The sequence below is a fragment of the Mchenga conophoros genome, linkage group LG12 (assembly GCF_057382185.1).
Source record: "Mchenga conophoros isolate Kocher_MC1m ecotype Shallow Benthic linkage group LG12, M_conophoros_male_GT1.1, whole genome shotgun sequence".
NCBI lineage: Eukaryota > Metazoa > Chordata > Actinopteri > Cichliformes > Cichlidae > Mchenga > Mchenga conophoros.
Window position 1 is genome coordinate 11,447,799 of NC_140537.1, and position 12,493 is coordinate 11,460,291.

Sequence of the window (12,493 nt, forward strand, 5' to 3'; positions counted from 1 at the left end):
ATCGCCTTCGTATTGAATAATTTTTTGAATAATAATTTTTACAAATATTTCTTCACGTCATTTATGCGGGCCACAAGTAGAGGTGACATGATTGAGACACACAGTCTCTTAATGAGTGTTTTGCTTGGGTCCAAAAATAGAGAGGCCTAAAATATGAAACAGGAAAAAAAACGCCCTGTAATCTATTTATTTCAACAAAGTAACTGTCGTGGGTTTAGGAGTAAATCTTTGGATGAAAGGAAAGCTTATCTTAAAGAGAACAATATTTGCTTTAAGTGCTGCGCTTCATTCACTCATCCAGCAAAAGACTGCCACAAAAATGTTCAGTGCAGAGAGTGCAAGAGTGAGAACCACCTTACTGCGCTACACCCAGGGCCTGCCCCCTGGATATCAGAGACTCCTGTAACCACAAGAGAGCAAGGCGGGGAGCAAGGAGAAGAAGCACCTCAAGCTGTCACAGCAAAATGCACAGACATTTGTGGGACTACCGTCAGAGCAAAGTCGTGCTCCAAAATCTGTCTTGTCAGAGTTTATCCAGCTGGCCAGAGGGAGAAAGCTGTTAAGGCGTACATTGTTCTCGACGAGCAGAGCAATAAGTCCTTGGCAAGAACAGAGGTTTTTGAGCTCTTTGGAGTTACAGAGGGCACGGCAGCATACACCTTGAAGACCTGCTCAGGAGTTATTGAAACAACAGGGCGCTGAGCCAACAATTTCATCATGGAGTCATTAGATGGTAAGACTACTCCCCACCTTAATCGAATGTGACAGGCTCCCTGATGATAAGTCTGAAATCCCCACACCTGAGATCGTCAGACATTATCCACATTTCAAGCGGGTTGTGGATAAAATCCCGGCTATAGATCCATCAGCAAGCATCCTGATCTTGCTCGGTCGAGATGTACCACAGGCACACAAGAGTGATACAATGGACCCCACGATGCCCCCTACGCCCAGCATCTCGACTTGGAATAGGTGATTGTGGGAGAGGTTTGTCTCGGAAAAGCCCACAAACAAGAGTTTGTAAACGTCTATCGGTGCAACGTGCTGAGTAACGGTCGTACATCTCTGTTCGACCCTTGCACTAACAGTCTACTTATCAAAGAGAAGCTTGACACTCCAGAGCAGCATCGTCAGTTTCCAGGAGCTAACGCATCCGAAATCCTATTTGATGGGAAAGACAGCCTTGGTAAAGGGGTCTTCCAGCAAACGCCACACGACAACAAGCCTGCTATGTCTGTGGAAGACAAAGTCTTTCTGGAAATAATGGACAACGAGGTCTTCATGGACGACTCGAATAGTTGGGTGGCACCACTACCCTTCAGGTAACCAAGGCGCAAACTCCCTAACAACCGAGCCCAAGCAGTCAAGAGTCTTTTGACATTACGGCACATGCTGGAGAAGAAGCCAGACATGAAAGAAGATCTTTGAGGCAGGTCATGCTGAACCAGTACCACCACCCACTGGTGAACAAGAGTGCTGGTATTTGCCAATCTTCGGAGTTTATCATCCGTGCAACCCAGGTCAAGTACGGGCAGTGCTCGACTCCAGCACTAAGCATGATGGTGTCTCACTGAATGACATCCTGCTGAGTGGCCCTGACTTGAATAATTCACTTTTAGGAGTCCTCATCCGCTTCCGCAAGGAACCTGTAGCAGTGGCAGCAGACATAGAACAGATGTTCTATTGCTTCAAAGTCTGCCATGATCACAGAGACTTCTTACATTTCCTCTGGTTCGAGGACAATGACCCCACCAAGCGCATCACGGAGTATAGGATGACCGTGCACGTATTCGGCAACAGCCCCTCTCCCGCTGTTGGCATATACAGCTTGAGAAGAGCAGCTCTGCAAGGACAGGAAGACCACAGTGCAGAGGCAAAACAGTTTGTTCTAAATAACTTCTACGTGGACAGTGGTCTTGCTTCCTTCCCCACCAATGACAACGCCATCCGAGACCTGAAGGAAACCAAGGAGATGTTGGCTGATTCCAACATACGGCTATATAAGATAGCCTCCAACCACGACGTAGTAGTGGAGGCGTTTCCACCTGAGGAACGTGCTAAAGAGCTGAAAGACCTAGAGCTAGGTGTGGATCCGTTGCCTATGCAGAGAAGCTTAGGTCTCAACTGGCACCTTCAAACCGACAGCTTTATCTTTCTTGTCTCCCAGGAGGAGAAGCCGTTTACCCGTAGAGGTATTTCTTCCACAGTTAACAACATATTCGACCCGTTGGGGTTTGCATCTCCTATTATAGTCCAGGGCAAGGCTATAGTCAGAGAGCTATGCACTGAGCATTGCGATTGGGACACCCCAATACCTGCTGAAAAAGTGGCACAGTGGATGTCTTGGAGAGACTCACTGAAGGCACTCGAGCAAGAGGAAGTCTGGGAAAACAAAAAATGTCCAACTTACCTACTGATTGGTTGACCCAATCTCCTCCTTTCACCCAAGTTGGTTTGAGAAAAAATGATAGGGATGACTTGCCGCATTTTGGATAGTATGTTGCTCAAGATGCATTCCCCTAGTCTTTCACACAAAGTGCTCACCACGCTGATGGCAGAGGTCGCAGCTATCATGAATGCCCGGCCAATAGTCCCCGTGTCTTCCAATCCAGACATCCCAACCATACTCACCCCTGCTATGCTTTTAACACAAAAGGTGGACTCTGTGTCTGCTCCTTTGGAAGACATTGACCTCAAGGATCTCTACCAAAGTCAGTGGAAGCAAGTTCAAAGCCTTGTGGATTCCTTCTGGAAAAGATGGCGTCAAGAGTACCTGATGACACTCCAGCCGAGAAGGAAATGGCAAGCAGAACAAGCCAGCCTGCAAGTTGGAGATGTTGTGCTCCTAAAGGAAAAAGAGGTTAAACGAAATCAATGGCCCACAGGACTTGCGGTAAATACCTTTCCGGGTCAAGACAGCAGGGTCTGGAAAGTGGAGGGTAGAGTTGTTCAAGGAAGCACCCCCAGGGTGTATTCGAGACCCACCACTGAAGTTGTGTTGTTACTAAGAGGGACATAGTGGTATAGTACTCTATACCAGGCAGGGAGTGTGCTGCCCCTTTAAGGCAGGCATGATAATTTGGGTGTGTGTTTTTTGTACCAGCCGACTTGCCAGGGAAAAACAGTCCTTTAGCCAAACTGTTGTCTGTTCCACTGTTCGTTTGCTTTTTCTTGCTGAGCCTGAGAGAGCACATGCCTGTAAGTAGTTGCTATCTATTTTGTAAGCTTTCCAGCGTTAGTTTTGTGTAGCAGTTTAGAGTTTTGTGTGAGAAACTTTCTTTTGTGAGGAAAAACGGCCGTGATGCTAACACGCTAGCCCGTCTATGGGATTTCCTGTGTAATGTTAGCATTAAGCTAATAGCTAAATGCGTGGGCCTAATAAACAGTGAAGTCTAGATATGCTCGTGTTTATGTGTTATATACATTGTAATTCATGGCTTGATGTTTGATGTTGTAAAGAAAATGCAATTACAGCAGAAATGTAATATTTTATTTTTGTTTCCGTACCAGTTTTACAGTGCTTCTACAGTAAACATCTAAAACCTATCCGCTGACTCCTGGATGTTTATTGTGGACCTGTTAGCTATCTGCCAAGCTTCTGCCAAGCTAGAAACCAGCTTCACACCCTAGTGAGGGCAGAATAGTAACTATATTCTGAATATCACCATTTAAAACAGTAACTGTAACGGCATACAGTTACTCATATTTTGTATTTTAAATACGTAATGCCGGTACATGTATTCCGTTACTCCCCAACACTGACTCTAGTTTACATCATGGCAGACAGAGTACCTACATGCAAAATAATTTACTGTATGACGAAGGTGCAATGGAGCTTTCAACAACAAGCTAAATTTATCACAGTATACTGTGGAGACAGCTCATTCATGAATATGCCTCAACTGGCCAAGCATGGCTACATTACCATGCTTTGACATCCTATGATTTTTTTGTCAATTTGTGTTTAATACGCGGCTTTGAAATGGCTGGAAGCATACACTGTTCAAAGTGTATGACCTACACTGAACCATTTAGATTATAATAATGGGAAATTATATATTTCAGTGTCATTAATGTCAGGAAGCCAATCTGATCACAACACAGTTAAGGACAAACTTTATCCCAGGTTTTTAAAATGCCATCATCCTGCAAGTGTATTCCTTGTGCTCAACACATTGCACTACACTCATGTTAAGAGGTGGATGGAAAACATGGAACTGGACTTGTTGGATGAACAGAAAGCCTGCAACATAGTATGTATGATGAGAATGCAGGGCAGCTGTTTTACTTAAGCATTCTTGCTTTCAGAATGTCAATGATGACACTATGATCATGTATGCATGTAACTGGCACTGTCATCCACCTTGTTCACAGACAACTGGGTTTTTACCTCAGGTAGTGATGGACTGGGGTGCAGACATAACTCCTACAAACACATAAAGGGAGCAACATTGAAATACACAGAGGGAGAGAAGGAATTTCAAATGGACAGAAAAGGCAAAAGCACAGAGAAGGCAAATTAGCTTTAGGGAAACTCATAGGAGGAGGAACATGTAGATCAAAGACACTAAATTGCACAAGGAGAATGTTTTCCTGAAAGTGAGCAAGCGAACAAGTGAGCAATTTAGGTGTTCAGAGAGTGATATGATTGCATTAGCAATAAATTTAATAACACTCTATATTAACAGTTACACACTATATAGAACCACTTTATAGAATTATATTTGTTCGCAGATGTTTGCAGCTATCAGCAAATAGTTATCAGCTATTTTGAAACAAAAAAAAAAAACCACTTTTTATCCATAACAATACTATACAATACAATTTTATTTATATAGCACATTTAAAAACCCGAAGGCACACCAAAGTGCTTCACAGTAATATGTAGAGTCAACATAAGTCAATAAAAGGGTACAAATTGGGCACTAGCACAGACAGGATAGAGGCACTAACAGACCAGGAGAGTTAGATAAATACAAAATCTGCTAAGAAGACAAAAACAGCAGTAAAATTAATAAAAAATAATAAATTTAATAAAAGATTTAAAAGTTTAAAATTTAAAGGATTTAAAAGGGTATTAACTGGTCAGGAAAGCAAAGTCAAATAAATATGCTTTTAATCTTGATTTAAAGGATTGGATAGAGTCCAAGGCTCGAATAGAAGCAGGGAGGCTATTCCAAAGGTTGGGTGCAGCTGAAGCAAAGGCACGATCGCCTCTGGTCTTCAGTCTGAACTTAGGTTGGGCCAGGAGTAATTGACCTGATGATCTTAATGCACGACAAGGAGTGTACAAATTGAGGAGGTCAGTGAGATAGCTGGGCGCAATGTTATTCAGGATTTTAAAAGTGAGTAGCAAGATTTTAAACTCAATGCAATATTTGATTGGTAACCAGTGTAGATCAACAAGAGCCAGAGTAATAGGGTCAAATTTTCTAGTTCCAGTAAGAAGGCGAGCCGCAGCATTCTGAACAAGTTGCAGCCATCGAAGAGAGAAGGCTTGGAGACCACAGTAGAATTACAATAATCTCACCCAGAGGTCACAAAAGCGTGGATAAGTTTTTCCAGGTCCCTGTGTGGTATATAATGCTTAGCTTTAGAAATCTGGCGCAGTTGAAAAAAAAACAGATTTAACTCCAGATGATACTTGCTTATCGAGCTTAAAGGAGCTATCCAAATAGACACCCAGGTTACGCATAGAATCAGAGAGAGAGAGAGTTAGCTAGGGGCCCCAGCAGGGCAACAAGCTGGTCTCGAGGCATATGGTGGTCGAACACCATAACTTCAGTTTTTCTCTCATTTAAAATGAGAGAATTTTCTGACAGCCAATCTTTAACCTCTCTCAGGCAATTGTACAGGAGTTCAGTGATGCTGATAAATCATCAGCCAGTTGACAATAGATTTGAATGTCATCAGCGTAAAAGTGATAAGAAATATTGTATTTTTCACATATGGAGCCCAAGGGTAGCATATACAAAGAGAATAATAAAGGGCCCAATACAGACCCCCTGGGGCACACCACAGCAGAGAGGGACAACAGAGGAAGAGTATCCTCCCATCACAACAGAGAAGGATCTATCTGTGAGGTAAGAATTAAACCAGTTAAGGGCAGAACACTTGATGCCTACAACATGCTCTAGCCTCCTCAAGAGTATATTATGATCAACCATCCCATATGGAAAAGATATATATAAATCTTATAACGTTTTTATCTGTCTTGTATGAAACTTGTATGAAAAGAATACAAGAGTGAAAACATATATAAGATCCCTTGAAAAATTATACAATGAAACTTGTATGTTTTGTATACTTACTAAAAAAATATATGAAAGTAATGAGAAAGTGGCCACTTTCATGAGTAAATCATGTAAGCCTTATATGATTTATATATGATTTACTCATGAAAGTGGCCACTTTCATGAGTAAATCATATATGTTTTTACTATTTCTTTTCCATATGGGATGCCAAAGGCTGAAGACAGATCCAATGAAACTTAAACGGCAAGGTGACCAGAGTCAGCAAATACAAGAAGATCATTATAGACTCTTAGCAGTGCCGTTTCAGTGCTATGGTGTGGCTTAAAGCCAGACTGGTATTTGTCAGTGATATTATTTGCAACTAAGTAAGCCTGTATTTGGAGAAAGAAGGCTTTCTCTAAAATTTTTTGATAAAAACGGAAGCTTCGAGATTGGCCTATAATTGTCAGGGTCTTTCTGATCGAAATTACTTTTTTTAAGAATGGGGTGCACTGCCGCATGTTTAAAGGCACTCGGGACACAGCCCACAAACAATGATAAATTCATTAAGAATAAGATGCAAGGCCCAATTTCCTCAAAACCTTCCTTGATAATTCGGGATGGAAGGATATCGTGCACAGAATTTGAGTTTCTCAGTTGTTCAATTATTCCCTTAAGAGTGAGGAGTGATAACAGCTCAAAGTGAGAAAAGGTGGACATGCATCCTAAAGCACAAGAGAGTGAGAGTGTGAAGCCTTCAGTAATAAAACTTTTCCACTAAAATGATTAAGAAATTGCTCACAGAGAGCCTGAGATTACGTCCACACGTACCTGGGTATTTTTGAAAACGCAGATTTTTCTATGCGTTTGCACCTTTCGTCCACACGTAAACAGCGTTTTTGGTCACTGAAAACTGAGATTTTTAAAAACTCCGTCCAGAGTGGATATTTTTGAAAACTCCATTTTTGCATTTACGTGTGGACGAGAAAAACGGAGAAAACGCAGCGTCAAAGGTGTGCGCATTTTTTGACGTAACACTGTGCGCCACGTTATTGTTTCGGTGAAATAAATTTCTACAATACTGTTACTTGTACTCTCTGCAGTGTTTAAATGCTTACATATACACACACAGTTACTGTCCCTCCACACATACGACTCGGTTCTGCTTCTATGTCCAGCTTTGTTTACTTTTTCCCACCGAGGCTTCTAGACTTCTGATTGACCAACATTTCTGCACGGTTAGGAATATATCGCCACCTGTTGCTTTGGTATGTTCCTAGCAGCATTTTCCTTCATTTCTGCCTTTCCGTGTGGACGGGATTATTTTTTAAAACGAAAATGGAAAATCTCCGTTTTCAAAAATACCCGTGTACGTGTGGACGTAGCCTGAGCGTTCTTGTCCATTTGCTGTTATGTAACTCCATAACAGCAAATGCTATTTATGGTCTCCTCACAAGAATGATAAGAGAAATAAACTAAGCCAATATGGCATGTCTGTTAGTACAGAGACACACATGTTAATATGATCTCTGGTCTCCCACTCAGAGACACAGGTCTCCAAGTGTCCAGCATTCAGACGGCTACCTGAGGACACTCATGTGAGAGAAAATCTGCTCACACAGATATGTAGAGTCAAATACTGTCAAGGCCTCTGCAATGTTCTGAAGACAGTTAAACTTCAGGTAGTGATGTCCAGCAGGTGAAAATGCAAGCTCCATGAACACGCACAGCTGTGGATTCCAGCTGCTTCAATGTTGCATTAACTGGCGTTAACTCAGCCAGTTAATGCGAGACAAATCTAGCTGCTCATTAAAGATTTCTGGTTTGATCAGAAAATAAAACATTGGTCCATACACCTGAAAGTCCCAAAAATGCATTGTGTCTTGAGTCTACGGATGTATCCGTGTATTTCCATGGTGCTGATGCTGCGCTGAGCGGACAGCTCCTGAAGCTTTTGAAGTATCGGAATGTGGAAAGCTAACAACGCCCCTCTTACCAGTAGGCTAAGTTATTTTTAGCCAATTACAAGTTGAATCTGGTACTTGGGGTTGTTAGTTAAGATACCGTCATTAAGAAGAGGCACAACTAATGTGTCTATGCGAGCTGATTTGCGATGTGCACCGCTGGCGCGGCCATTTATTTTTTGATGCACCTTCTCAGATTAATTCACTGCGTGTCGTGCCCAGGGCTGAACTGGGACAAAAAAAACAGCCCGGGCATTTTGACTACAGACCGGCCCACCAGGTATTAAAGCCATAAAGCCTTTGAGTGAAAACAAACGCGATTGTGACAGTGATGTACAGTCTTGTTGGTATATGTATGATTTCTATACATTTTACACCAGCTAAAAACTTTGGTTGTAAGATTCAGATAATTATTTAATAACAGCCAGACATTTTAAATGAAAATAAGAAAGTATTTCTTTGTGCCCCCCTTTCCCTGTTAATGCCCCACCTGGCCCCCTGGCAAAACTTTGCTAGACCCGCCCCTGCACAGTTACCAGCTGTCAGCTATTTAGAAAATGACATTGGTGTTTTTTGTCTCTCAGAAACAGTTCATAACTTCCCTTCAACTCATTCATGTCACCTAAAAGGTAAACCTGTTTCTCCATCACCTGTTCAGCTCTGATGATTCAGTAAGGACATCTCCTGGTTTCATCTTCTTGTTTCCCTCTCACCAGATAACCAAACCGATATCATGACCAGCTGTGGCTCCAGCAAACCTCAGCTGATACTAGAAATGAATATTAAATAAATTCTAACAACAGCTGATCAAGCTTAAACGTGCTGCTGTTATTTAGTGCGACATCCGGCGGTTTTCTCTTTTCGGCGCAAAGTGGGCGATAAACAAACAAGAGAGAAAAGCCGATCAGCTGATCATTGATCAGTTTCATGATTGACTAGCAACGGGGGGGGAGAATGAGAGAAGAAGAGGCAGCTGTGCAGCAAAGACAAAGAATAACTCCACCTTTGTGTCTTTTTTCATTCTAGCTGAAGTCCGGGACAAACTGCGTCCCCTCTCAGCTCAACACGAAACGCGTAATAATTTCTCTGAATGCGGGACGATTCAGTCTTTTTACGGGACGGTTGGCAGCTCTACTAACTAACCTTATGAATTAAATAAAGTTCAACATCAGTAACATCATAGCACCCACCCAGCTGTATAGAAACTCCGTCATGCTAGCTAGTACGCAGTACGAGTTATTGCAACTGACTGTAAAAAGTCAGCACAATGAAAATAAACTTCACCTAAACTTGGTTTATATCTGACCCAGACAGACTGCAGGTCATAACTTCTTACCTGAAGTTCAGTTCACCTGACGCTCGGACCGGCGGCCACCTCGGGTCTCTCCTCGTCCTGCCTCCGATCTCCCTCATCCATGTGCTGGCTTGTACTAAAACAACATCTGCCTTTAGTTTTTTAAGCTGGTTAAATATCTTTAACGTCTTCTCTCTTTAACGTCTTCTCAATAACTGTAACAGTTAGTTTCTCATTCATTTTTCATTTGTTCCTTGGTAACTAATCATAAATCGTTTACCTAATTGTAAAGTGTAACTGTAAAGAAACCTAACTTGTTTCACTCTTATAAGCAGGGAGGCGCCCGCTCACTGGGCAGACATCGGCCAACATTTTCCTTGTTTACTGCCACTTGCCAATAAGGAAATGATATCCATTGATGTTAGTGGCCATTGAGAAAAACAAAACAAACAAAAAAGGGTATAGATATCAATTATTGGCCAAACTGTTATTTTCAACAAGAATGTGTCAGTAAGTCAATATTGGCTAAGCAGAGCAACACTGGCATACTATATGTTATCCACTATGCAACAAATATGAAAACAATGCAGAAAAGATGCTTAAGATAATTTAGAAGATAAAACAGCAGCTCTGATTCATGCTTCTATTCTCAAAACAGTTTAATGTAATTGCAGCAGAGTGCAAATCACAGCTGAGCAAACTGTGTGGAATAACAGAATATCTGTTTAGTCAGAACTAATTATTGACTACTGATAAAAATCACTATCAGCCACAAGTATCTGCTTTCAATTTCTGCCATAATGGCCATGGTTTCATAGTCTGGGAATGGGTAATGAACACACTTGTGTCTTTCAGCTGTTCAGACTTACAGTATCTTCATTCTAAGTTCTGTCTAAGTTAATATAAGGCCAGGATAACAGGTCCTCTTGATTGCTGACAAAACGTTGATAGTAGAGGTACAAAAAGTACAAAAATGCACTCAAAGACAGAAAGTAAAAAGTAGCAGTTTGAAGGACAATACCAGCTGTTCTTTTGCAAAGTTAACTTATACAGCATGATCAATCATGGAGACACAAACTTTTTTTGGCTTTGCCTCCACAACTAAACAGAAAAAAATAATACTATATTCAATGGTTAAAGGAGGTGGGGAACCCTAAGATCAGTCCATGAACACCACAGCCACTGGGCACCAGTCCATCCAAGTACTTTACTATAAATTCACCACAGCAGGGCAACCTAACCTGTTTACCTACACTAAACTGCGGGGGATTTTCATGCAACTTTTGAATGACAAAGTTAGTATACTAACTTTAATAGTGCGCATGCGCCAACCAGCGTGCAGCCTGTTACAGTCGCTCCTGCTTTTCTCTTAGTTTAGCTCTTTTTTCTTACGTATTCTTTTTTTTTCTGACTTGTATTTTCATCCGTTTTCTATCTCTTACTCAATCATGTGGATTGAGAGAGTTTTTGTTCTTCTGGTGGCCGTGGAACTGTTACTTTTATCAAGGAACGGAACCGCGGCACATCTCCTACACTCACGGACTGTTTACTCCAGAGATCAGCTGATCGCCCTGATGCCGGCCGGCTCGCTGGCCAGGCCCGCAGAAGTACCAGCTGAAATTTGGAGGAAAACACATCGGGGATGCAGAGGTCAAGGACAGAAAAGAAGAAAAAAGGTGACGGTGAGACAGCGGAGGCTCGAAGCGAGGAGGAGGTATAAACCATGTCTGCCGTCTATCGTGATGGGAAATGTGCGATCGTTGGCAATTAAAATCGACGAGCTCTCAGCACTGGTACGGAGTCAGAGGGAATACCGAGAGTGTAGCCTGATGTGTTTCACCGAATCATGGCTGCACCAGGACATTCCCGACGAGAATGCTTCCGTGGAAGGCTTCCACACTGTTCGGGTGGACAGGGACAGCATCGCTAGCGGTAAGCGGAAAGGAGGTGGGCTTGCTGTTTTAGTTAACAACCGGTGGTGTAACCCTGCCAACATAACAATCAAGGAAAGGATTTGTTGCCCGGACACTGAACTGTGTGCTGTTGGACTCAGGCCGTATTATTTACCCAGGGAATTCTCTCACGTCATCTTGGTGGCTGTTTATGTTCCTCGCTCTGCTAACCCCACAGCTGCATGTGACACTATCCACTCTGCAATAGCTCGGTTACAGACTCAGCACCCGAATGCCTTTATTGTGATCTCGGGTGACTTCAACCATGTATCACTGGACAATACACTACCAACATTCAAACAATATGTGGACTGTCCCACCAGGGGAGAGGAAATTTTAGACTTACTGTATGCTAACGTCAAGGATGCATACAGCTCCTCCTCCCTCCCCCCACTTGGTAGGTCAGATCATAACCTGATTCACCTCACCCCCCGCTATGTGCCAATTGTGAGGAGGGAACCTGTGACCACCAGGACTGTTAGGAGGTGGTCAGAGGAGGCAATAGCGGAACTACAGGGCTGTTTCGAGGTGACCGACTGGGAAACACTCTGTGAGCCTCACGCCGAGGACATCAATGGGCTTACTTAGTGTATCACAGACTACATAACTTTCTGCACCGACTCCATTGTTCCAGCTCAGACTGTTCATTGTTACCCAAATAACAAGCCGTGGGTGACTAAGGACATCAAAGCCCTCCTCAACAACAAGAAGAGGGCTTTCAGAGGGGGCAACAAAGAGGAGGTGAGGAAGATCCAGGTGTTACTAAAGGACAAGATCAGAGAGGCTAAGGACAATTACAGGAGGAAGCTGGAGTGGAAACTCCAGCAGAACAGCATGAGAGAGGTGTGGAGGGGCATGAAGACCATCACTGGATTCAGGCCAACCAACAGCAGGGGAGCTGAGGGAGGTGAGAATAGAGCCAACGAGTTGAATCTGTTTTTCAATAGATTTGACACCACAGTGTCTGCTCCCACCCCCACAACCTCACCTGTAGTCAGCCTGGAATCCAGAGCCACACCACTGTGCCAGCCTCTCTCTTCACATGGCGC

At 42.8% G+C, this 12,493-nt stretch overlaps 1 protein-coding gene across 1 annotated transcript in view; it reads right to left on the reverse strand.

Moving 5' to 3' along the window:
• LOC146562171 (voltage-dependent N-type calcium channel subunit alpha-1B-like) overlaps positions 1-12,493 on the reverse strand; it is a 349,202-nt gene that overhangs the window by 176,243 nt on the left and 160,466 nt on the right. Inside the window, exon 19 of the mRNA XM_085293681.1 lies at positions 4,391-4,426. Within this exon, the coding sequence (XP_085149807.1) occupies positions 4,391-4,426 (36 nt within the window). The remainder of the gene's footprint in view (positions 1-4,390; positions 4,427-12,493) is intronic.